This window comes from Vipera ursinii (assembly GCF_947247035.1).
Source record: "Vipera ursinii genome assembly, chromosome: 1".
NCBI lineage: Eukaryota > Metazoa > Chordata > Lepidosauria > Squamata > Viperidae > Vipera > Vipera ursinii.
The window spans coordinates 15,972,372-15,998,931 of NC_139512.1; the positions used below are offsets into that span (position 1 = coordinate 15,972,372).

Sequence of the window (26,560 nt, forward strand, 5' to 3'; positions counted from 1 at the left end):
ACGATGAGGCCAGTGTTATCCTTTTATTCCTATCCCAAATTGTTTGCCAAGTATCTAGGTCGATGTTATGTCCTAAATTGTTAGCCCAGATCAACATGGGGTCTTTCACTTGCTCTTCAAACAGCTTATATCCCAAAAGTAATTTATAAAAATTCCTTATTTGTTTAGAGTCCGGTCCCAATAATATTTTGTCCAATGCTGTTTCAGAGGTATATATCCCCCATTCATTTTTATCCTTCCTAAATCTCGATTGGATTTGTAAGTAGGCCCACCAATCGAGTTTTATACCTTGTAATTCTAGTTCATTCCTAAGTTTCAATTCCCCCTCCTCATTCAGAATATCCTTGTATGAGATTATGTTACCCAAATCAAACAGATTTGGGTAAACTATCGCTTCAAGGGTGGATAGCCAGACCGGTATTTTGGTGTAATTGTGAGATCTAATTTTTTTCCAAGTATTGAGTAGCGCTTGCCTGATCCGGTGTCTTTGAAAATGCGAGAAAAGACCTTGTTTCTCCGTCCATAGGAAAGCATGCCAGCCATATTGCAAATCGTGACCCTCTAAAGTTAATAGTCTTCTATTTCTCAAGATTACCCATTCTCTAATCCAGCTCAGGGCCGCGGCGTGGTAATATAATTCCCAGTCTGGCAATCCAAAACCCCCATTTTCCTTCGTGTCTTGTAAATATTTCAATTTAATTCTTGGTTTTTTCCCCTGCCAAATAAAATTTAGTGATAATTTATCCAAATTTCGAAAAAATTTAGAGTCGAGTTGAATTGGGATATTCTGAAACAGAAACAGGATTTTAGGCAGAATATTCATCTTAATGACAGCGATTCTTCCCAATAATGAGAGTTTTAGGTTTCCCCATCTTTCCAGGTCACCTTTTATTTGATTCACTACACTATCATAATTATCCTTTTTGAGTGAAGTGCATCTAGCCGTAATGTTAATCCCTAAATATTTTATTTTCTTGACTATTTCTATATCCGTGATTTCGGCCAGATTACCTTTTTGTTTATTGGTCATATTTTTAACAATCATCTTGGTCTTATTTCTATTTATTCGCAGTCCGGCAACCTCACCATATTTAGATAATTCTTCCAATAGCTTTGGTCCCGTCTGACATGGATCCTCCATAATAAAAACTAGATCGTCCGCGAAAGCTTGCAATTTAAAGGTTTCCTTTTTAATGGTTAATCCTTTTATCTTTGGGTCGTTTCTTATAGTTCTCGTTAATACTTCAAGAGTCAATATAAACAGCAACGGTGATAAGGGGCAGCCTTGCCGTGTTCCCTTTTGAATTTGAAACTTGCTAGATGCTTCCCCATTAATAATTATTTTTGCTTCCTGATTGTCATAAATTGCCCTAATTATATTTATAAATTTTTCACCCATATTCATAAAGCTAAGCTGTTGGCACAAAAAAGACCATTTAACATTGTCAAATGCCTTTTGGGCGTCTAAGAAAAGTAATGCCATCTGTTGTTCGCTATGTAATTCATAGTACTCCAATGTATCTAATATTATTCTAATGTTGTGCTTAGTGTGTCTCTTAGCGAGAAAACCATTTTGATCTGCGTGTATGAAATCATTCAGAAATCGTTTCAATCGTTCCGCTATAATTGATGTAAATATCTTGTAGTCCGAGTTAAGAAGTGATATGGGTCTGTAATTTTGGATTAATGTATGGTCTGTGTTATCTTTCGGAATAAGGGTTATGTTTGCCTCTAGCCAAGATTTAGGCGTCCTTGCGCCTTCTAATCTTAGGGATTCTTTAGAATAGAATAGAATAGAATAGAATAGAATAGAATAGGAATGCAGAGTAGAGTAGAGTAGAGTAGAGTAGAGTAGAATAGAATAGAATAGAATAGAATAGAATAGAATAGAATAGAATAGAATAGAATGCAGAGTAGAGTAGAGTAGAGTAGAGTAGAATAGAATAGAATAGAATAGAATGTGGAATAATGAATAGAATAGAATAGAATAGAATAGAATAGAATAGAATATGGAATAATGAATAGAATAGAATAGAATAGAATAGAATAGAATAGAATTACAGAATAGAATAGAATAGAACAGAATTACAGAATAGAATAGAATAGAATAGAATAGAATAGAATAGAATAGAATAGAACAGAATTACAGAATAGAATAGAATAGAACAGAATTACAATAGAATAGAATAGAATAGAATAGAATAGAATAGAATAGAATAGAATAGAATAGAATAGAATAGAATAGAACAGAATTACAGAATAGAATAGAATAGAATAGAATAGAATAGAATAGAATAGAATAGAATAGAATATGGAATAATGAATAGAATAGAATAGAATAGAATAGAATAGAATAGAATAGAATAGAACAGAATTACAGAATAGAATAGAATAGAATAGAACAGAATTACAGAATAGAATAGAATAGAATAGAATTACAATAGAATAGAATATAATAGAACAGAATTATAGAATAGAATAGAATAGAATAGAATAGAATAGAATAGAATAGAATAGAATAGAATAGAATAGAATAGAATAGAACAGAATTACAGAATAGAATAGAATAGAATAGAATAGAATAGAATAGAATAGAATAGAATAGAATAGAATAGGAATATGGAATAATGAATAGAATAGAATAGAATAGAATAGAATAGAACAGAATTACAGAATAGAATAGAATAGAACAGAATAGAACAGAATTACAGAATAGAATAGAATAGAATAGAATAGAATAGAATAGAATAGAATATGGAATAATGAATAGAATAGAATAGAATAGAATAGAATAGAATAGAACAGAATAGAACAGAATTACAGAATAGAATAGAATAGAATAGAACAGAACAGAATTACAGAATAGAATAGAATAGAATAGAACAGAATAGAACAGAATTACAGAATACAATAGAATAGAATAGAATAGAATAGAATAGAATAGAATAGAATAGAATAGAATAGAATAGAATAGAGTAGAATAGAACAGAATAGAACAGAATTACAGAATAGAATAGAATAGAATAGAATAGAATAGAATAGAATAGAATAGAATAGAATAGAATAGAATAGAATAGAATAGAATAGAATAGAATGGAATGGAATATAGAACGGAATGGAGTGGAGTAGGAGTGGAGGAGAGAGAGGAGAGCTGAGCTGGAAGGGACCTTGGAGGTCTTCTAGTCCATATATCATTTCAGACAAGTGACTGTCCAGCCTCTTCTTAAAAATCACCAGTGATGGAGCACCCACAACTTCTGGTGGCAAGCCGTTCCACTGGTTAATTGTCCTCGCTGTTAGGAAATTCCTCCTTAGTTCCCGTTTGCTTCTCTTCTTGATTAGTTTCCACCCATTGCTTCTTGTCCTGCCTTCGGGCACTTTGGAAAATAAATTCTCCTTAATTTCAAGTTGCTTCTCTCTTTGTTCAATTTCCAACCATTTGTTTCTTGTCCTACCCTCTGGTGCTTTGGAGAATGACCCCCTCCTCTTTGTGGCAGCCCCATAAAAGGTGGATACTTCTGTTTACTAATGGCTCTTTGGCAGTTTCTTGATTAGAGTTTTGCTTTTTTGACTGTTGGTCTAATGGTGTCCTTGGAGTTAATCTATGCTGATCTGAGTGATTACTGGTGCTGGAATCTGTTCCTCTTTGGGGCTGATTGCCTCTTTTGCATAATCCGTAGAAGCCCTTAATGTCTACATGTCTATTGATGGTTAATTATTCAGAGTGCCAGGTTTCTAGAAATTCCCTGGCATTTTTGGATTTGGCCTGGTCCAGGATGGTCACATTTTCCCAACTGAAATTATGGTTAACTTAATTTTATGTTGTAAAATTAGAAGAGTTTTCGTCATGTCTTCTGACTGCCAGGTGGTGTTCATGGATGCCTTCTGCCTGTCTCCTGCATGCTTGTGCTACGACGTGGTTGTTGCAGTTCTTAATCTGTATGTTACTCCTGATTTTATTTCTGGGGTAGCTGGGTCTTTGGGCTTGCTTAAGATGCCGGGCTACTAAATAACCATCACCCTTCTAGCTAAAAGTCCGCAATAGGGGGGGGGGGCAACCGGATCACCTCCAAGGTCCCTTCCTGCTGTCCTCCCATGATTCTGTAAGGGTCTCCTGCTTGAGCAGGGGGTTGGACTAGAAGACCTCCATGGTCCCTCCCAACTCTGTTATTATATGATTCTAAAAAGTGGGTGTGCAATCCTCCACGGGCTTTTCTCCTGGCCACAACTAGATGGGAGTATGGTGAGAATGTCTACCAGGGTGGGACCCCGGAGCATTCTGGGGCATTTTGGGCAGTCCTCCCACGTCTGACTCGGGTCCGCTGCAACCAGAGCCCACAGGGAAAGCTCAGCCAGGGGTTAGGGTTAGTTCTTGCAAATCTTCCAATGCACGATTAGAGGGTCCTCAACTTATAACCGCGATTGAGCCCAACTTTTCCTTTGATAAGCAAGACAATTGTTAGCATTGCCCCATTTTACAGCTGTTCTTGCCACCGTTAAGGAATCCCTGCAGGTCAGTTAGCAACATGGTTTGTTAAGCGCATCTGGCTCCCCCTTACACACACCTCGGGTTGATTTTGCTGGTCAGAAGGTCAAGTTACAAGTGTTTGTTGTGTGACTGTCACAACAGCACTGAAAGATGTGACCGGTTTTCACACTTTTCAACTACCGTTTAATCCAGGGGTGTCAAACTCAATTTCATTGAGGGCCGCATCAGCATTGCGGTTGCCCTCAGGGGGCCGGGTGGGTATGGCCAGGGTGGCCGTGGCCTACTGGGTGGGCGTGGCTAGAGTGTGTATGGCCTACTGGGTGGGCATGGCCAGCTCTACATCGTTGGCATCAAGGGTGCCTATGGGGGCCTAGGCAGCAGTGGGACAGATCTCTGGCAGGAGGAGGGTCTCTGGGCCAGGGCCAAGGCAGTGGGGGCCATTCCCTCACTGTTTCCAGGATGGCTTCGCGGGCCACATGAAACCACTTCGTGGGCCGGATCTGGCCCCCGGGCCTTGTGTTTGACATGTCTGGTTTAATCAATCCAGCCCGTGTGTGTTTGCAACGGTCGCAGCATCCCGCAGGTCACCCTCTGCAACCTTCGAGCCAGCTTCCAACATGTGAAGTCAAAGGGGGGGGACGGGGGGGGAAGGGAGCTGGATTCACTTAACGACCAGGCGACTCACTTAACAACTGTGGCCGGAAAGGTGGCCAAAACAGGGCAAAACTCAGCCTACCAACTGCCTGGCTTAGCAAGGGAAATGTTGGCGTCCGTTTCGGTCCTAAGACGGGCAATACCCGAATTTATACTCTGCGGATGAACGCGGGGTGGGGTGGGGGAAACGGGGGAGTCGCAGGGGCCTCAAACGAGTCCTTTGAAAGGACAAAACTGCGAGCCGAGCTAGAGCAGGCTTCTTCAAACTTGGCCCTTTTATGGCTTGTGGACTTCAACTCCCAGAATTCCTGAGCCAGCGTGCCTGGCTGAGGAATTCTGGGAGGAGTCTTCAAACTTGGCCCTTTTATGGCTTGTGGACTTCAACTCCCAGAATTCCTGAGCCAGCGTGCCTGGCTGAGGAATTCTGGGAGGAGTCTTCAAACTTGGCCCTTTTATGGCTTGTGGACTTCAACTCCCAGAATTCTTGAGCCAGCGTGCCTGGCTGAGGAATTCTGGGAGGAGTCTTCAAACTTGGCCCTTTTATGGCTTGTGGACTTCAACTCCCAGAACTCTTGAGCCAGTGTGCCTGGCTGAGGAATTCTGGGAGTTGAAGTCCACAAGCCATAAAAGGGCCAAGTTTGAAGAACCCTGAGCTAAGAGGATCGCGCCAAGGGTGAAAGGCGCGCCTCAAGCAGGGCGAGGGAGCGGCGGATCCCGTGCTGGAGATCCAGCCGGAGCCGGCGCGGACGGAGCACCCCTCCCTTCAAGCCCGAGCCGAGCCGCGAGGCCCGACCCGGGTAAACGCAAAGGAGGCGGGACTTCCGGCGACGTCGCCACGTGACGCCCCCTTTCCGGCGCCACTAGGCCCCGCCCTTCGCCGCCGCCCGGTATATAAAAGGCGCCGTCGGCGGCGCCGGCCTCCACTTCGCTGGCGAGCAGGGCCGCGTCGGGCGGTTGCGCGCTTGGTTGGCCGGCGGGGCCCGGGGCGAGAGCGGCGCTGCGCCATGGAGATGAAGAAGCGGCTGACGCTGGAGCTGCGCAACAAGAAGCCCGTCGAGGCGAGTCCCCGGGGACTGGGGTGGGATGGGGTGGGGGTCGCCTCCTTTCTTCACCCACCCCCCCTCCGCGCTTGCACACACGTGTGCCCGGCAGACATGTTGGAGGCGCACGCGCGGGAGGACTTTTCCGCCCCCCCACGCTCTCTTCTCCCCTTGCCTTCGGACCCCTTTTGCCCCTTCCACGCACACACACACCCCCCCCGAAAAGATCCTGGAAGCCGGGTCTTTTTGGCCCCCCCCCGCGCACATGGCCGGTGCAATGCCCTCCTCGCCCCCCCTTGCTTGCAGGGCACGTGGAGATCGGGCTGCACGTCGGGCCTGGGAAGGGGGGGGGTCCTCGCAGGGGAGGGGGCAGCTTCCTTCCCCCCCCCTTATATTTTGCATGAGAGAGAAAGACACACACACACACACACACACACACACACTGGGGGGTCTCGCCACGAGAGAGGGAAGAAAGCCGAAGGTCGCGGTGGTTTTTCTAAGGGGGGGGTTGGGAAAGTTGGGGGCGGTTGGAAAAGGGACTCGGGTCCACGCGGGTCCCCCCTTTTTTTTTCCCCGGGGGGAGGCTGGGGCGTCGTCTGCTGCTGGGAAGGTGCATCCGGGCCGGAGGGTGGGGGTCGTGGGGGGGTGGCCGAAGCATGGCGTTGGGGAGGGGGAGAAGCCGAATCCAGGCGGCTGAAAGTGGGGCAAACTCGGAGAAGAAGCGGGGGGGGGGCCCCGAAAATCTTTGCAGGTTGCCGGACGTTTTTGCAGCAAGCAAATCGAGCCCCCCCCTCTCCCGCCGACGCCGCTCCAAACAAAAACATAATACAAAAAAAAAGGATTTTTTGGGGGGGGGGTCTTGCAAGCCTCGACCCTTCCCTCCCCTCCCCTCCCTCCCACCGGCCTGCTTTTGCAGAGGATGCTGCGCGGCCAGATGCAGCCGGCGAGTGGGGGCGGGGGCCGCCTCTTTTGTATTGTGGGGTGGGCTGGGGGCGAGCTGCAGGGACCCCCCCCCATCGTCCCCGCAGGTGGAAGACTTGGCAGGGGACGTCCTCCCTTTCCCATCCCACCCCCACCCACCCCCAAGCCTGGGATTGCGCCCGCGGGCGCCTCCTTGCAAGCGGCCTCCTGCCCTGGGAGCCTAGCGGGGGCCGCACGGGGCGGGGCAACTCGAGCCCCCCCAGACGAGCCTGAAAAGGGCTTGCGAAGAAGCCCCACGGGCGGGCCTCGCTGCGGAAGGCGCCTGGCCGGGCGGCCATCATGGCCGCTCCCCCCCCCCCGCGAGGAACTCTGGGGCTTGTAGTTTCTGCGCTGCAAACAAGGCCAATGCGCCTTTGCTCGCATTCCGCCCTCAGGAGACCTTGGGGGTGGGGTGGGGTGGGGAGGTCTTGCACGCCCAGGCTTCTGGCCATATTGTAATGATAATGGGGACGGGAGGGGGGGGCGTTTCTGGCCCACACTTGGCTGATGCTCTCTTGCTTCTCCTGCCCTTGTTATATAAGGCAAGGGGAATTGAATTGAGCGGTGGGGGGGGGCGAAGAGAGGTTTGTAGAGAAGGGTAGCGGTTGCAACTGCACAATTGCACAACTGGACAGCCATTTGCTTATAAGGGCCTCCTGCTGGAGCAGGGGGGTCGGGCTAGAAGACCTCCGTGGGTCCCCCTCCTGACTCTAATTCGGGGGTCTTCAAACTTGGCCCTTTTATGACTTGTGGACTTCAACTCCCAGAATTCCTCAGCCAGCTTTGCTGGCTGAGGAATTCTGGGAGTTGAAGTCCACAAGTCATAAAAGGGCCAAGTTTGAAGACCCCTGCTCTAATTGAACGCTTGATTTTGCCTCCAGTTGAGCTCAAAATGGGACAAGTCTGGCCCCAGTTCACTGGACCCCTGCTAAGTTGTTAACTTGGCAACACGGTTGTTAAGTGAATCTGGCTTGGCTTGCAAGAAGATCGCAAAGGGGGTGGTGGTCCCACGTGACCCCGGGGACACACTGCGAGACCGTCATAAACAGCCAGTTGCCAAGCATCTGAATTTCGATCCAAGTGGGGGTGGGGGAGGGAGAGATGCTGCAACGGTGGGAAAAAATGGTCATAATCCCCCCTTTTTTTAATTAGTGGTGTAACATCAGTCACTAAATGAATAGTTGTATTTCTAAGTATGATCGTGGATTTTTAACTTTGGTGTGTTCCTGTGTGATTTAGAGCAAAAAAAATATATGAGAACTTGCATTCTTTTATTCTGAAATGCTTGGTGAGCCCAGAACTTTGGGGAGGGGGGGAATCCCCTCTACAGATGTGCCAGAGGTTGCCCCAGCAGGGTTCCTTAAGAAGAGGGGTGTTCCTCATTGTTTGTTTTTTTAAAAAAAATACCCTTTCTTCTTAAAGGGGCCAAAATGGAGTCCCAAGAGTAATGGGGGGGTTTCACCTTTTTGGGGGTTACACCCCGAAATGACTTGTGTTTTCCGTTTGGCTGAAAAGACAAGCAAGGGATTGCTCCTTTACAGATGAATTGTAGTTTTGTGTGTGTTTGTGTGTTGCAAAGTATTTATTTACCTCCTTTCTCTAGAACACCATTCTAGTCCACAGTGGTTCTCAACCGTGGCAACTTTCAGATGGCTGGACTTCCACTCCCAGAATTCTGGGATTTGAAGTCCAGCCATCTGAAGGTTGTCGTCCCCCCCCTTTTTTGGGGGGGCTGAAAATAAGATTCCCACTTTTTGTCTGCTTTCAGCACTCTGAAATTGTAGAGTTTCAAGTTTCTAGATCTTATGGAGCTCAGTTTGGTGGCTTGCAAAATATTCGTTTGGGAAGTTGTATGTTCAGAAAAACAGGCAAAATTGATGGGGGGGGCATAGAGGCTACGAGGAAATTATTGATCCTTTGCAGGATTGCAGCTAATAAAGTGATTTAAGTCTTTGCACTTTGGATTTTGTCTCTAAAAATAATTGGGGCTTGAAAGCTGCTTCAGTAGAAAAGTTAAACAGAAGTTGTTTTGGTTATATACGATGTGCTGCACCAAATCTCCCTAAGCCCCAGAGAATCCAGACTTGTCTGGATAACACAGTATTCTTTACAGGCACATGCCCTTCCCCTGGGTATATTGGCTCGTAATGCCTCTGGGGCTCGAGATTCTAGTCCTCTTGATGGAATAACTTGTACACCACCAAGAGTCGCCTTATGAGGAAAATGGATGGGCTCCAAAATTAGAGAAAGCTTGGCTGAACAGAAAAAAGGTTGTGGGCCACACACAGCCCCCTTTCCTCCAAAATCCTTATTGTTTGCTGAAAATCTGCAACCTTTTCGCCCCTGGGAAATGTCTTTGAAATTAGCGGCAGTGTTTGTGGCACTCCAAGCAACTTGGCAATAATCCTAACCTTAAATCCTGCGAGTCGGTTTAGGATTATTGATGTTTATTATTTTAAAGTATTTTGGGGTTGCAAAACCATAAAGAGGGTGGAAGGGACCTTGGAGGTCTTCTAGTCCAGCCCCCTGCTCAAGCAGGAGACCCTATACCCATTTCAGACAAATGACTGTCTTCTTAAAAGCCTCCAGTGATGGAGTACCTACAACTCCTGGTGGCAGGCCGTTCCACTGGTTAATTGTTCTCACGGTGAGGAAATTTAGTTCTGGGTTGGTTTTCTCCTTAGCTTCCATCCATCATTTCTTTTCTTGCCTTCTGGTGCTTTGGGAAATAAGTTGACCCCTCCCCCTCTTCTTTGGGGCAGCCCCTCAAATACTGGAAGACTGCTATCATGTCTCCCCTAGTCCTTCTTTTCATTAAACTAGACATACCCAATTCCTGCAATCTTCGCATGTTTTTCCCCCACCACCATCATATTTGTTGCTCTTCTCTGCACCCATTCTAGAGTCTCAACATCTTTTTAAAATAATATCCCGTGGCGACCAAGAATGGATCCAGGCGTCCAAGGGTGGCCTGTTCAGGAATTTAGCTTGGCGACCATCAAATTAAGTGATGGTGCACAGGTATAAATCGGTAATAGAGCAGTAAAACACGGTGGGGTAAGATTGCGGAAGTTTGTGTGTGTGTGTGTGTTTCGATTGGCGAACCACTGGTGCATGCAAAGATGGCCTGTCCAGGCAAGTGGGAAGAGTGGAAGGGAGGGGAGAATTAAGAGGTTAGATTCATTAGGTGAGCTTGGAGGAGGATTAAAGAATCTGCCAATTCAACTTGAACTACCCATTTTAAGAGGAGAGTTACCTTTTTTCTGTGCTAGCAAAAAAGCTCACAAGCGTTTCATTTGTGAGTCGGAAGAGGTACCACCGGATGCCTCCTGGTTTATTTTTATTTGATAAATCTAGGTACCGATACTGCGACTTGCAACCCAAAATTTCTGTTGCTAAGTGAGACAGTTGAGTTTTGTCCCATGTTATCACCTTCCTTTGCAATAGTTGAGTACATCCTACAGGGGTTACGTTAGTAAACAGGTTGTGAAGTGAATCTGGCTTTCCCGATGGACTTTGCTTGTCAGGTGATCGCAAAAGGGGATCATGTGGTCCCCTGGACACTGTGACCGTCATAGAATAGAATAAAGCAGAATAGAATAGAATTACAGAATAGAATAGATTAATAATAGAGTTGGAAGGGACCTTGGAGGTCTTCTAGTCCAGCCCCCTGCTCAAGCAGGAAAACCTTTACCATCTCAGACAAGTGACTGTCCAGTCTCTTCTTAAAAACCTCCAGTGATGGAGCACCCACGATTTCTGGAGGCAACTTCTGTTCCACTGGTTAATTGTCCTCCCTGTTAGGAACTTTCTCCTTAATTCCAGGTTGCTTCTCTCTTTGGTCAGTTTCCAACCATTGTTTCTCGTCCTTCCCTCTGGTGCTCTGGTGAACAATGTGAACCCCCCCTCTTCTTTGTGGCAAACCCCCCCCCCCCCCCCGAAATACTGGAAGACTGCTATCCTGTCTCCCCTATTTCTTCTTTTCTCTAGACTAGCCAAACCCAAATCCTGCAGCCCTTCGTATGTTTTAGTCTCCAGTCTCTTTGGATCGTCTGAGTTGCTGTTCTCTCAACATCTTTTTTGTAGTATGGTGATCAAAATTGGCCGCAGTATTTCAGGATGGTCTTACAAGGGTTTTATAAAGCGGTACTAATCCTCGCTTGATCCTGATTCTACCCCTCTGTTTATACAACCCAGGATTGTATTAGCTTTTTTGGCTGCTGCTGCACACGGCTGGCTCCTGGTCACCAGGACTCCGAGGTCCCTCTCACGAGTTACTGTGTACTCGTACCTTGTTAGTTGCCAGGCGTCTGAACTTTGATAGGGACGCTGCATCGGTGGTAAGCGTGGAGAAATGGTCATAAGTCACTAAATGAACTGTTGTAAGTTGAGGACTGTCTGTCTGGGTTTGGCCTGCTGGGATTTTGCTGTAAGTTCCATTGTTTGCATGCCTCGTGTTGCCCCCTAAATGAAGGTTGGAACAAAAGGTCGTCGATGATTGCGCAGGAATCAAATCCGATCGCGAGACCCTTTCCCTTCCCTGTCTTTGTGAGGTTGCCCAGCTCCTGTGGGGAGCCCATGCAGGCCTGCTGGGCACACGGCACAACCCACATCCAGGCCCCACGAGCTTCGCCTGCGCAGAGAGGAGAAACTGCAGGGTTCAGGCGTACACCGAGGGAATGCGGTCGGTCGCTGGCATGGCCGGTTGGGCTGCATTGCTGCTGTGCTGCCAGGCGCATGAGATCAGGCTGGGCTTGTGCCACGCAGCTGCTCCAGGCAGCGCCAAGCTCAGGCACTTTCAGGAAGACGGGCCTGCGTGGAGCCAGTCCTGGGCCTCTGGGGTCAGGCAGCTTGAAAAGCCGGTTGCTGGCAGGGTGTGTGTGTATGTGTGTGTATATATACGCACCTGTTTATGAGCAAGCTTTCCCTGGCTCTGCACGGGGTCCAGGAACTCAAGATGGTGCATTGCAGCTGAGTGCTCAAAGAAGCAAGATGCTAGCCATCATGGTTCCGAACGTTGATGAATCAAGAGGATTGCCAAGGGCAGCATGTTCCTAACTCTGGGGTTCCCCTTGGTCGGTCTTGTCGAGTCTGGGTCTTGGTTTTCCTTGTTCCCTCTGCTGCCTTCACATAGCATGCGTAACCCAGTTAACGGATTTATTCCTCTTTCTCGCTTCGTCCAAGACATGGAGCTATAAGTAGTCCCTGTTGAGTCCAGAATTTCTATTCCTATTCCTTATGACCTTTCTTGCCACAGTTGTTAAATGGGGTCACTGAAGTTGTTAATAACCCGGTTGTTCGGGGAAATCTGGCTTCCCCGTTGATTTTGCTTGTCGGAGCGTCACAAAAGGGGATCACAGGACCCTAGGATATTGCTGTCGTCATAAAATAGAAACCAGCTGCCGGCCGTCTGAATTTTGATCACGTAAATTGTCAGGATGCTGCAACGGATGTAAGTGTGGAAAATAGTCATAAGTCACTTTTTTCGTTGCTGTTTGGTCACTAAATGAATGGTTGCAAGCCGAGAACTGCTTACCGTGGTAGCTAATTTGACAGGAGGGATTCATGCGTGGAAATTTAACCATGGTTCAAACTAAGCATGTTTGGATTGTGTCTGTGCACTCCAAAATATTTGCTGTGGGGCTGTAGAAAGGAGCTGTTGTGTTTTTTGTTTTGTGTTTTAAACTTTCCTTCCAGCTTCTCAGAACCACACCACACCAGAGTATGTATATGTGTACACACACATACAGGCTTCCTGGGTTGTGATCCATGTATGTTGGATCCCCACTGGTGTGCAGCGGTGCTGGTTGAAATCAATGGGTGGGGGTGTGTGCGTGCGCGCCAGCTTTCTTTGCAGAAGGCCACAGTTTGGGGCACCTGGTGGAGATCGACTTCTTTTGCAGAGGCAGCTGCTGTTTCAAACCTGGGGCTCTGTTGCATGTCTCAGCAAAGGCCTCACAACAAGCCTGCAGGGTAGGCTTAGCGCCTTATTAAATGGCATATGTGAGCCTGCTCAGTGAGGGGGCTCGTCTCATCTTGTTAGGATATTCATTTTAGTAGCTGGAACAGTGTACAGTGGGCTAGTTGTAGCTGATTGGTTGGAGAGTGCTGACTCATGCATGAGGTAATCTACACTGTGATTGGTTGTTGTAAGTATAAAGGGGGAATTTCCTTTTTTCCCCTGCCTTTTTCTTCTGTGTGCTCTGTGTACTTTTCGATTTACCTCATGATGTTTCTGTGTCCCTGACTACCTTGTCAGCTCATGCATGAGGCGGTCTATGCTGTGATTGGTTGCTGTGGGTGAAAGGGGGGGAAGGGAGTTTCCCTTTTTTCCCGCCTTTTTCTTCTGTGTGCTCTGTATACTTTTTCATTTACCTCACTCCTGTGTATCTTGTCTGCAGTGATTATATATGTTAAATATATTTATGTAAAGCTACGTTTGCGTCGGCATCTCTGACTTCATTTGGACACCTGCCGCACAGTTCCACGACACATCATATCAGAAATGCAGGAACTAGAAAGGGGACAGATAATTTTTTTAAAAAATTAAAAACTTCAATAAATCGATACATTCATACAGTTCTTGCCCAGTGCTGGTGGAGGTATTTCGGACCAGCAAGTTATTTATTCTGTGTGCATGTATCCGATCCCTGAGGGCACACCGTAAAAGTTGGGTGGTGGTTTCAATAGTGTCGCATTTGTAGTTACGAGTGCTGACTGGATCTTAAAAGAATTGGGGGCTGAAGAGATCTGTTAGGATCTGATCTCCCTCCTGCTCTTGGCCCACCTGTTGAATGTTTTCTGCCTTCTCAGTCTGTGTCTCCTTTGAACCATCTCCTAGTTCAGAGGTCCCCAACCCATGAGCTGCAGCCCATTCGGAATCGGGCCACACAAGTGGCTTTTCCAGCTCATGTATGCACGACTTACCCAAGCAGTGGACTGGTTCTTCCCTGGGCCACCAAGCCGTAAAGGTTGGGGACCGCTGCTAGTTGACCTTCCTAGAAGCCCCTGTTAGTTCCTGTCCCCACCGAGGTTGGCTTCCTGCAAAGAGAGAAAATGGCCCCAGGTTCTTCTCAAAGGCACCTTCCCAACTTGGTGCTCTTCAGTCACTTGAAAATTGCGGGTCACAGCTCCTCCAGGAACCCCCAGTTTGCTGCTTGCTCCTAGCCTTAGGGGTACCGGCATCAAGACAGTACAGGAAGTCCTCAAATTAACCACAATTGGGACCAGGATTTCTGCTGCTAAGCAAGGCAGTGAAGTGCATTGTGCCTGATTTTTTGACCTGTTTTGCCATGGTTTTTAAGTGAATCATTACAGTTAAGTGACTTGTTAAGCGGATCCTTTTCTCCCCCCCCCCACCCCCATTTACTTTGCTAGTGGGAAGGTTGCAAATGGTGGTCAGGGGAGCTTGTTGGAGTGCTGAAACCGTCATAAGTATGTGCTGTTTGTGACAAGTGCCTGAATTTTGATTGCATGGCCATGGGGGTGCTGCCAGACCTCACTTTTCCAGTATTGCTGCAACTTTGGTGGCTAAATGAATGCTTGTAACTCAAGGCCTGCCTGTACAAGTAGCCCTCAACTTATGACCAGAATGGACAGTGGGTTAAGTGAGCTGTGCCCCATTTTGCAACCTTTCTTGCCATCGTTATTAAGCGAATCACTGCAGTTGTTCAGTTGGTAATACGGCTGTTAAGCGAATCTGGCTTCCCCCTTGACTTTGCTTGTCAGGAGGTCGCAAATGGGGATCCTGTGACCCTGGGACACTGCAACCGTCATAAGTACATGCCAATTGCCAACTGCCTGAATTTTGATCAGGTGATCCTTGGGGGTGCTGCGATGGTTGTAGGTGTGAAAAATGATCTTAAGTCACACTTAACTCAGTGCTGTTGTAGCTTTGAATGGTCAGTAAACGAACTGTTGTAAGTCGGAGACTTCCTGTACCGTTAAAGGTACCCATAGGGCTGACTAGGCAAGTGACTTCTAGGACCTGCCTAGAATCCCACCCTCTGATAGATGAGAAAACACACACACACACACACACACGGAATTCTCAAGCTGTGCCCAGTGGGATTCTGGGAGCCAGAATTTGAGTGGCTGCGTCTTCCTTTCCTAGGTGAAGGAGCTGGTGCTGGACAACTGCCGCTCAGACGACGGCAAGATCAGCGGGCTCTCCCCGGACTTCGAAAACCTGGAATTTCTCAGCATGATTAACGTAAACCTCCTCTCCATCTCTAACCTTCCCAAACTTAACAAACTCCGGAAGGTGAGCACCTGGGCGGGATGGCGGGCCTCCCCAAAACCTTATGTGTGTCTTTGTGTTGAGGGGGATCGGCGCTTGGGGGGCCATTTCAGCTTCTGTACATTGCAGTGAGCTGTTCACTCTAAACCAGCGTTTTCCCAATCTTGGGAGACTTTCAGGGGTGTGAACTTCAACTCCCAGAATTCCCCAGCCAGCATGGAGTAGCATGGCTGGCTGGGGAATTCTGGGAGTTGGAAGTCCAGGCCTCTTAAAGTTCCCCAAGACTGGGAAAACGTTGCTCTTGATCAGGGCTAGGCAACCTCGGCTCTTTTATGACTCGTGGAGTTCAACTCCCAGAATTCCTGAGCCAGCCATGCTGAGGGGAAAGGGAGAGATTTCCAAGCTGAGCCATGCTGGCTGAGGAATTCTGGGAGTTGAAGTCCACCAGTCATAAAAGAGCCAAGGTTGCCTAGCCCTGGTCTTGATCATTCCTTTTGGCAAGATGGTGGTGGGGGGGGGAGAAATGGGGTGCAGCTTCAGTTGGGTGGTGGCAGCCCCCATTTTGACTTTTCTGACCTCTCCCCCACACGCACATGGCCCCACATGCCCGTAAAAAAAAATCTACCCTGATTTTTTTGTTTACCTTTGTCTTCTCCATTAGCCCCGCATTTTTATTTTGTTTTATATTTTATTTAGCTTTATTACATATTTTTTATTTTTCCATATTTTATTTCATTTTCTTTTCTTTTAATATTTGAATTATATACTTTTTATTTTTCATGTTTTAATTTATTATACATTTTTTTACTTTTCGTTTTTTCTTTAGTTTATATATTTTTTTACATATTTTTACCTTTTATATTTGGCTGGTGGCATTTTTGCACCATGGAAATGTATTTATTTATTTATTTTGGACGGGCCTTAGTCATCCAAAACTTGAAGCTGTTGTTTTTCCTAGAATCTGGGAGGGTTGAAGGAGTAGCAGAGTCACGTAATAAATCACTAAAAAATCTCCTGGGGGGGGGTCTTTGTGAAGCCTCAGAGGCTATGGGGAGGGTCAGTGGGCACACTCTGGGTGGGGAATGGCCGTGTGGCACACACACCAAGGAGAGAGACCGGTTGTCTGTTTTTGTTCCGGCGTATCTGGAGCCCCGTTTTCTTTTTGGCAGCTGGAGCTGAGTGACAATCGTATTTCGGGTGGGCTGGAAGTCCTTGCGGAAAAAACACCAAATTTGACGCAGTTGAACCTCAGTGGGAATAAAATCAAAGAGATCAACACACTGGAACCTCTGGTGAGTTTGCCCTAATGGCCAGCGAGCGGGAGAGAGAGAGAGAGAGTTTGTGTGTGTGTGTGTGTGTGTGTGTGTGTGTAAAGACCTGCAGAATGATTTGAGATCCAAAGCTTTCAGGGGGAGGTGCTGCTTGGAGTTTGCCTGGGATTACAACTTAAATCGGGCCCAGAATTTCTGCAGCTGTCATAAAAACAGGCCAAGTTCCCGAGTTTTGATCAGGTGACCATGGGGATGCAGCAACGGTCATAAGTTCACTTTTTCCAGTGCCACTGTAACTTTGGTCCCTAAATGAACTGTTGTAAGTCAAGGACTACCCGTAACTAGTGAGTTTTCTAAATCCTGCGTCTGTAGGTTACCAGATAAAGAAAAATATGGATTTGAAACTGATCTAGGTCAGGAGTGGAGAACTGTGGCCCCTTTCTGACATGCGGACTTCAGCTCCCAGAATTCCTCAGCCAGCATAGAGCAGCGTTTCCCAACCTTAGGAACTTGAAGATGCGTGGACTTCAACTCCCAGAATTCCCCAGCCAGCATAGCTGGCTGGGGAATTCTGGGAGTTGAAGTCCACGCATCTTCAAGTTCCTAAGGTTGGGAAACACTGGCATAGAGAACTATGACCCTTTTATAACTTGGTGACTTCAACTCCCTTAGCCAGCATGGGGGACCGTGTCCCTTTTACGACTTGCAGATTTCAACTCCCAGAATTCCTCAGCCAGCATGGAGACTCCGCCGTGCTGGCTGAGGAATTCTGGGAGTCGAAGTCCGCAAGTCGTAAAAGGGACATGGTTCGCCACCCCCTGACCTTAGTAGGATGGAAAGAAGTTTTATTGTAGAAACAATTGTGTGTATTGGGGAAGGTAGGGATCCAGCTACTCTGTGCCTGGGGAAGGGGAGGCACCAGGACACCCCCCCTTTGAATTGGGCCACCTTCTCCCCTCCCGCTGCAGAAAAAGCTGCCCCACCTGCAGAACCTCGACCTCTTCAACTGCGAGGTGATGATGCTGATGAACTACCGCGAGAGCATCTTCAGCCTCCTGCCTCAGCTGATCTATCTCGACGGGTTCGATGTCAGCGGCAAAGAAGCCCCCGACTCCGACCCAGAAGCCGATGGGCTGGACGATGAGGATGACGAGAACGGAGACGGTGAGTAGTGGGATTCCGGTGATGCGGCTGCCATCTTGACTTCTCTCACTTAGAGAGCGGGTGAGATACGTTGGAATAGAGTTCCCCAACCCTTTGGGGTTGGCGGAGCGGGGAGGTGAGGGGAAGAAGGGATGGGGGTTTTTTTGTGGGGGAGGGCAGACTGGTTACGGAAAAGACCTGCGATGAATTCCCACGTGGTTTAGCAAGCATGTTTAGAACTTTTCCTATGTTGGCTTAAATCAGGGGTGTCAAACTCAATTTCATTGAGGGCCGCATCAGCATTGCGGTTGCCCTCAGGGGGCTGGGTGGGTGTGGCCAGTGTGCGTATGGCCTACTGGGTGGTCGTGGCCAGCTCTACATCATTGGCATCAAGGGTGCCTATGGGGGCCTGGGCAGGGGTGGGACAGATCTGAGGGTCTCTGGCAGGAGGAGGGTCTCTGGGCCAGGGCCAAGGCGAGGGCCGTTCTCTCACTGTTTCCAGGATGGATTTGTGGGCCGTATGAAACCACTTCGCGGGCCGGATCTTGGCCCCGGGCCTTGTGTTTGACATGTCTGGCTTAAATAGTCCCTTTTTCACCACCTTGAGGTCTAGAACAGGGCTCTCCAATCTTGGCAAACTTTTAAGACTTGCGGACTTCAACTCCCAGAATCCCCCATTCATTGTGGATGGGTGAGGAATTCTGGGAGTTGAAGTCCACAAGTCTTAAAGTTGCCAAGTTTGGAAACCCCTGGACCTGAATCCTTTTCATATGGAGGAGTTACTTAGGGTTGCACCCTGCCTGGCAAAGGACAGAAGGGGTCCCATCTGACCTTTGCCCTCCAGAGTAACATGGAGTTCACAGATTCCCTTAGCCTGGGACCAGATTTTAGGAATCGGCTGTGCTTAGCTCATGGAGATGTACAGGTAGTCCTCGACGTACAAGCACAATTGACGTACAAGCAAATCTCTGTTGCAAAGTGAGACATTTGAGCGTTGCCCCATTGCTTGACCTTCCTTGCCACAGAAGTTAAATGAATCACTGCTGCTAAGTTAGCAACATGGTTGTTAAAGTGAATCTGGCTTCCCCCATGGGGTTCACATGACGTTGCCACCGTCATAAATGTGAGTCAATTGCCAAGGATCATGGTGATCCTTCAACAGCTGTAAGTGTGCAAAACAGTCACTTTTTTCAATGCCGTTGTAACCTCGGTCTCTGAATGAACTGTTGTAAGCCGAGGACTGTCTGTGGTTGCGAACTCATCTCTGATGCCGGGGGCGTCTTTTGCTTGTAGAAGATGAGGAGGAGGAGGAAGAGGAATACGAAGAATTAGATGACGAAGATGACCTGGACGGTGAGGAAGAGGAGAATGGGGGCGACGATGAAGTGAGTCTAACATCCCATATTCTGCACAAAGGCTCCACTGTGAAGGATACGCTGGCTTTTTTCCCCCCATCTTAACAAATCTTGTTAAAAAAGAACTCTGAATCTCAGCTTTGGGGAAAATCTAAACTCTGAAGTGGATCACTGCTGCTATTAAGTTAGCAAATGGTTGTTAAGTGAATCTGGCTTCTCTAACGCCTTTGCTTGTCAGAAGGTCACAAAAGGGGATCGCGTGACCCCGGGACACCGTCGCCGTCATAAACGTGAGTCGATTGCCAAGCGTCGTTTAGATTTTTCCCAAAGCTGAGGTTCGCAGAGTTCTCAGATTTGTTATGTTAAGAAAAAAATCTCTAGTATAAGAATTCCACCAGGTGGAATTACAGGTAATCCTCAACTTTTTTTTTTTTAAAATGTCCCTTCCTCCTTCAGGATGACGAAGACGAGGATGACGGCGACGAGGATGAGGATGAAGATGAGGATGAGGATGAAGAAGCTGGTGGGTATATTGCTCTGACTCGCGACTGAGAATCACGTCTCTGGTTGGGTTGTGAGGTCCTTGGGAGATCATCTAGACCAGAGGTCCCCATCCTTGGCCACTTTATGACTTGTGGACTTCAACTCCCAGAATTCCTCAGCCAACCATTACAGTGGTTGGATTCGGTCTGAACGCCAATCTCAGTCCCACCTCGTCCTCTAGGACAGCTACCTGTCCAGCAGTCATGGGTGTGACACTCCTGGCGCCCCTCCTTTGCCGGGATGAGAGAGGAAGCGGGGATAAGATGCCGGTTTTCCACCTCACCCAACCTCACCCTCCTTGGTCTCCTTTTGTTGCAGAGGTCCAGCAGGGCGAGAAGCGGAAACGAGATCCTGAGGAGGACCCCTACGAAGACGAGGATGAAGACAGTGACGACTGAGTCCTTCCGTCCTTCCTCCTCGGCTCCTTTTGCAGGCCAACCCGTGTTTTTGGCGGACTGTTGTGACTTTCCCGGCCTTAACCGCCCCCTCCCCTTTGTGAGACTGTGACCAATCCCCTTCCCCTCTTCTGCCGGCGCTCCGCTCTTTTGTACGGCCGTGACACCCCCACAGTATATATTTTTTTAAGATGTAGAAAAAGGGGTAGGTGTTTCAGGAGAAGTTGGATAATTTTTTTTTTTGTGGGGGGGTTAGCTTTCTCTTCCCTTTCCCACCCCTCGCACTGCACCCCGTCTTTCCTCCACCAACTCCCCCTACCCAGCCCAACCCCGGATATAGGAGGTATTTGCGACCAAAGGCTTACCAATGCAAGGGCAGGTTTGATTGCACCTCCAAGCAATTTGGGTTCCTTTGCATCCCCCACCCATCCTCGCTTTGCATCCCCCCCCTTGGCCACTTGATTCCAAATGCATTTGGACACAGCGATTCTTGGTGGGGGTGTGTGTCAGCCGTGGCGCCTCCCACTCTTCCAGTGGGGGAGTACGCACGACGAAGATGCACCCTTCTGGGAATGAGGCCGAGCAGGGGGTGTCTGGTGCAGCTGTGGCCCCCAGCATGAGTTCCGGATGCGGGATCTGCGGGGCTACGGCACTGCTTCTGCTCAAACTGTGACGACTGGATTGTGGGGTTGCCCACTGCAATGTTCTGTTTTAATTTGTCTGCTTCGGCGATTTGTTCCTTGCTGACCGGTGGCCCTCCAAAGCCCAGACGGCTGGTTCTCTGAGGAGTTCAACTGTGCCCCCCCCTTGCCCCCCAGACGTTTGGGGCAGCGGTCTCACAACAGGAAGCTGGCACAGGTGTGGGAAACCCACACACACACACACACACACAAATCGAAACGGGGATTTCTGCTCCACAAGCTAGCAAAAGCGACAGAAAAGGTTGCGTCTCCTTTTTTTAAAAAAAATTTACAAGCAATTCTGTAGTGGTACAGTTCCATACCAACCTGGCTAGGGAAGACCCTTGGGGCAAGCAACAATAAAACACACCCCAAGTTTGGAGCTGCTGTTAAACGTTCCCCCTCTTTCCCTATTCCTGGCCGTTGGGTGGTCTTCACCCCAGTTTACAAAGTCAGCCCTGATTTGGCTCAAACTAACCCAATAAATCAGGGGTCCTCAACCTTGGCCCCTTTAAGACTTGTGGACTTAAAGGGGCCAAGGTTGAGGACCCACTGCCATAAATAACATCTCCATTCCCCCACCCCACCCCCTGCCTTTGGAATTTTGGGTTATATATATATAAATATATATATATATATATCCTGTTTGTTATGAAATTTGAATAAGACTTTTAATAAAAGATTTTGGTTTTTAAAAAGGATTGATGCAGGAAGCCAAAATTTGATGACTGGGAGGGAATTTCGTGCACCCGCTTTTGCAAAAAAAAAAGGGGGGGGAGGGGAATTTGAAAGGGTCTTGAAGAAAAGATGGGGTGTCTATTTTAAGTCCACAGGTTTTGGGAAGTGCCTTGCAGTAGCTAAGCTCACCCTTAATGGAAGGGGCTCCTTAAGGCCATCCAGTTCATCCCTTGCTCAGCGCAGGAATCCAGATAAACGCAGGCCGAGGAGATTGTCCACCCAGCCTCTCCAGAGCAGTGTTCCCCTGTGAGCTGCAATCGGAATCTGCTTGATATTGTGGTTTGTTAAAGCATGGTTTGTGGGATCCATTCCTAGCGGTGGGTGCTTAACCTGGCCTAAGAGATGGGAAAGGGAGAGGGTCATTTGGAAACAAGCATGGATTGTTTCCGTGGATACATGGCTCTTGAAGAAGTGGGCAGATCCTTCATCCCAAAGGGTGGTGGGGTGACGGAGAAAGACCAGGAACGGTGATCTGTTCTGCAATGTTTCTGTGGCTATTCTTGGTTAGCACTAGCATTGATGGTGTTACCTAGTTAGGGACATGAACCGTCTGCAAGAAAAGCAAACTCAAGACCAAGGAGCCCTCATTTCGAGCCTGAGCTACAGATATTCTCCTAGGTTGCCCAGGGACCACAAATGAAATTCAACCAGGTTAAATCAAGTGGGAAACTCACGTGCATTGGCTTAGTTTCTTCCACATGCTGGTGTTTGGGATTGAGGGGGCCAAATAACAGGCTCACCTTGATATAATTCAATGTCGACCTCGGCATCTTGGAGATGGGTGGACTTCAACTTACGGAATTGGAGGGGGGCGCGTGTTAACTTATTTTTCAATAAGGGCAGGACAAGAAACAAGTCCCTTTAAGCTCAGGCCTACTGCTTCAGGGACTCCATCGAGCCACCTCCTTCTCTGTCGTCCCCTTCTTCTCTTGCCCTCAACCTTTCCCAGCATGAGGCTCTTCTCCAGTGAGTCCTTCCTTCTCATTAGGCGGCCAAAGTATTGGAGTTTTAGCTTCAGGAGCTTAAATGGACTCCAGAAGATAGTAGAGGACAGGAAGGCCTGGAGGAACGTTGTCCATAGGGTCGCGATGGGTCGGACACGACTTCGCAGCTGATAACAAGAAATGATGGAAACTGACCAAAGAGAAGCGACCTGGAATTAAGGAGAAACTTAACCGGTGGGACAGCTGGCTTCCAGAAATTGTGGGTGCTCTTATCACTGGAGATTTTTAAGAAGATACGACAGCCACTTGACTGAAACGGTATATGGTTTCCTGCCTGAGCAGGGGGTTGGACTAGAAAATCGCCACAGTGCCAATTGTTACTGTACTGTAAATTCAGAAGCACCGGATGGGAACTAATCAAGGAGAAGCAGCCTAGAACTAAGATTTCCTGACAGAACAATTAACCAGTGGAACAGCTTGCCACCAGAAGTGGGGGCTCCATCACTGGAGGTTTTTTAAGAAGAGACTGGACAGCCATTTGTCTGAAACGGTCTAGCTAGGCTACTCCAAAGCCCCTTCCATCTCTGTCCACCCATCTCCAAGCTGCCTAAGCTTTGAAAATCATTGCTATAATCTGATATGGTGAAGTGCCTATAAGGGGAGGGGGATGTGAACTGGGGGGAGGGGGCTTTTAGTTGCTGAGTCAGTGTGGGGGTCACTCCAGAGAATACAGGCAGGATTTAACCCAAGCCACCTGACAACAGAGGTCCCGTGAATCTTGAATGCCCACCATGCAGGGTTTCTAGAAACAGAATCCGGAAGTGGGTCTCTCCTGGAGCTCTGAAAAAAGTGTTGAAATGCAGGGTGGGGGGTCTTGATGGGGGCAGGACTAGAATGTTTTAGCTGCGGGTGTTGCAGAAAAGAGAGAGGTTGTAAAGAGACAACTTGGTTTTAGCCATGTCGGGCTGGGTGGTTAGTACGTTCTACAAACCTAGTTTAGCCCACCGGTTGATGTAGCATGCAGGGCGATGGACTGTCAAAACAATTTGTCTGGAGGGACCAATCACCAGGCTCAAAATTATCCTACTTTTGGACATACTACAAGAAAATTCAGATCGCTGGAGGTTACAGGTAGCCCTTGACTTATGGCCACAATGGAGCCTGTTGCTAAGTGAGACAGTTGAATTTTGCCCCATTTTACAACCTTTCTTACCAGTTAAGTGAATCACTGCAGCTGTTAAGTTAGTCACAGGATTGTTAAGTGAATCTGGCTCTCCCCCCCCCCCCACCTTGGCCTTGTCAGAAGGTCGCAAAAGGAGATCATGTGACCGTCATAAATAGGAGTAAGTTGCCAGGCTGTTTGAATTTGCATCACATGGCTACGGGTGTGAAAATGGTCCTAACTCACTATACCTTCGAACAGTCGCTGGCCCAGACTGAGGGGTTTTAATTATTTATTAATGGGGTTTTAGTTTAAATTCAGGGACTTAATTTAATTTTAGTTTTACTCGATTTTAACTTTGTATGTATGTATTTTTAATTTTTCCCTGTAAACCGCCCTGAGTCCTACGGGAATAGGGCGGTACACAAGTTTAAATAATAAATAAATAAATGAATAAATGATGCTTGAAAAAGTGGAAGAGAGCCTGCATCAGTGGGGAGGGATGGGACCCCCTTGGAAGGGGTCTAGGACTCTAGGTCAACTGGCCGCAGTCATTTTGCTGTGGCCATCTCGCCACAGACAATTCCACGGGGTGAACCGACGTGATCACTGTTATCTGCCAGTGTTTCTTTAACATTATTTTCAGTGACAAAAAAAATGGAAATGTCGAAGAAACAGTGATGAGATACGCATGGCGTGGTTATATCACACGCAGAATTGTCTAACGGCCACAGCAAATTGTCCCATTCCAGCTTAAGACCCAAAGGGCCAGTTAGGGGGAAGATCCTCCTGGAAAAGACTTTGTGTAATTTCCAAGAGTCGGAAATGACCACACATCATCCTTGTGCAAATCGGGAAGTTTATTCATAACCAGGTTAAGTGTGATGAACAGAGCCTGCGTAATATGCTGGGCTCATAATATCAATGGAATGGAATAGAAGTAGAGCAGAATAGAATAATGACTAGAATAAAATAATGAAAAGGACAGAAATAGAATAGAGCTGGAAGGGACCTTGGAGGTCTTCTAGTCCAGCCCCCTGCTCAAGCAGGAGAACCTGTATCGTCTCAGACATGTGCATGTCTAGCCTCTGCTTGAAAATCTCCAGCGGTGTGGTTTTGCTGGCTTGCGGGGCGATAGTTTGGGCACTGCCAGCGTGGCTGAATCCTGGTGAACTAAGTTACCACGGTTAGCATTGCAGGTTCAGCTGCAGGTTCGCTTGGATGTTAGCAATCGCTCCCCCCCCCCATTCAACCTGGTTCCGTCTCTCTTCAGCTCAGCCTGTGATCGGACCCTACCTAAAATAAGTCAGAATAGAGCCGGAAGGGACCTTGGAGGTCTTCTAGTCTAACCCCAGCCCCCCGCCGCTCGAGCAGGAGACCCCACCAGGGGTAGGCATCCTTGGCTCTTTTATGAGTCGTGGACTTCAACTCCCAGAATTCCTGAGCCAGCATACCCCGAAATACATTGTAGCGGTGCGGAAAGCCCCCACCCCACTTTGGCACTTCTGCTGAGTCACGCGACCCCAAGCTCCGTTGAACGCCGGTTTCTCCGCCCGCTGCCCTAGCGAGCCTTCGCTTCCGTCCTCCGGTTTGGGTGCGCGGTCGCTGGGAGCTCCGAGTCTTCTGTCTGAGAGCGGCAGCCGTCCTTGTTCTTCCCCAGCGTAGCGGAGAGATGAGCTACTGCGGGGTTGGCGGTGGCTGGGAGGTTCAGCGCGCGAATCTGGAGCTCCGGCAGCCTCCGCCGGCAGCACCACACAGTCCTTGGGGGGGGGGGTATCAGCTGGAGGCTGCCTGAGCTCTGCTGAGGCCCCCGGAATCTGAGTGCGGCGCTGCAGCTGATCAGCGCTGCCCAGGTGGCTCTGCCAGAGCCCAGGAAGGCGGCATGCCGGGAAGGAAAAGGGAAGAGGCGGGGAGGAGAAGGGACTTGAAAAAAGAGGGGTTTGGGCGGGAGATTGAGAGAGAGCGAGGAACGGAGGTTTGGTGTGGGGTCTGAGGGAGAGAAGGTTTCTGTGGGGCAAGCCTGAGGGAGATAAGAGTAAGAGAGGCTTCTGTGGGGCACGCCTGAGGGAGACAGGGTAAGAGAGGCTTCTGTGGGGCAAACCTGAGAGAGATAGAGTATTATATTTATATATTTATATTTATTAAATTTTTATACTGCCCTTCTCCCAAAGGACTCAGGGCGATGTAAGAGGTTCTTTGGGGCAAACCTGAGGGAGATACGAGAGGCTTATGTGGGGCAAGCCTGAGGGAGATAAGAGAGACTTATGTGGGGCAAGCCTGAGGGAGTGAAAGAGATAGAAGGGTTTCTGTATGGTTCTCTCCCTTGTGCTTTTTTTTCTTCTTTCTCACAATGTTCTCAGTGAAATCTTTGTTGTCACAGCTCCTGGCTTCTAAACATTTTGCTGCTTTTACATGAATTTGTAACTGGCTGTACTAGACATAATGAAGGGCCTTTAATGCAAAGGGCGGTGGGGGGGGTCACCTTTGTTTTCTGTGGAATAAGATTAAAGTTTAGAACTGGTGCATTATTTTTTTGCCCTCTCCCTGGAAAAAAGTAGCAATCTAGTAGATAATTGTGTGGATACAAATACAGATAATGATGCAAAGAATATTAAAGATTAACATCAAATTCAAAAGAAACTAGAACTTTATGGATAGCCAATTAGAAAAGACTTATGGGAGATTTTGTTTTTGTTTTTTTACCTGGTAACTGCAGCAAGATTATACTCAAATTTGGAAAAATACTGAAATACCTAGAGTGAAGAAATGGATTGTCAAGATAATGGAATTAGCAGAAATGGCAAAATTGACCTATTTGATCAGTGGTGGGACAATAAATACTTTTGGGCTTTTTGTTCAAAATGGTGATTTCCTGATTTCAAAGGGTTGAATATTATAGACTAGGCCAGGGCAAAGTTATTATTGCTGGTATATTCTTTTGGTAGAG

The 26,560-nt window shown here is 47.7% G+C and overlaps 1 protein-coding gene across 1 annotated transcript; it reads left to right on the forward strand.

Annotated features, from left to right (window-relative positions):
• Positions 1–6,075: 6,075 nt before the first annotated feature.
• On the forward strand, positions 6,076–21,079 carry LOC310641544 (acidic leucine-rich nuclear phosphoprotein 32 family member D-like). The gene is made up of 7 exons (XM_083364701.1): positions 6,076–6,201; positions 15,257–15,406; positions 16,552–16,674; positions 17,622–17,817; positions 19,090–19,181; positions 19,608–19,674; positions 20,013–21,079. The coding sequence occupies exons 1-7, from the start codon at positions 6,148–6,150 to the stop codon at positions 20,090–20,092; spliced, it is 762 nt and encodes a 253-aa protein (XP_083220827.1). The 5' UTR covers positions 6,076–6,147; the 3' UTR covers positions 20,093–21,079.
• The last annotated feature ends 5,481 nt before the right edge of the window (positions 21,080–26,560 follow it).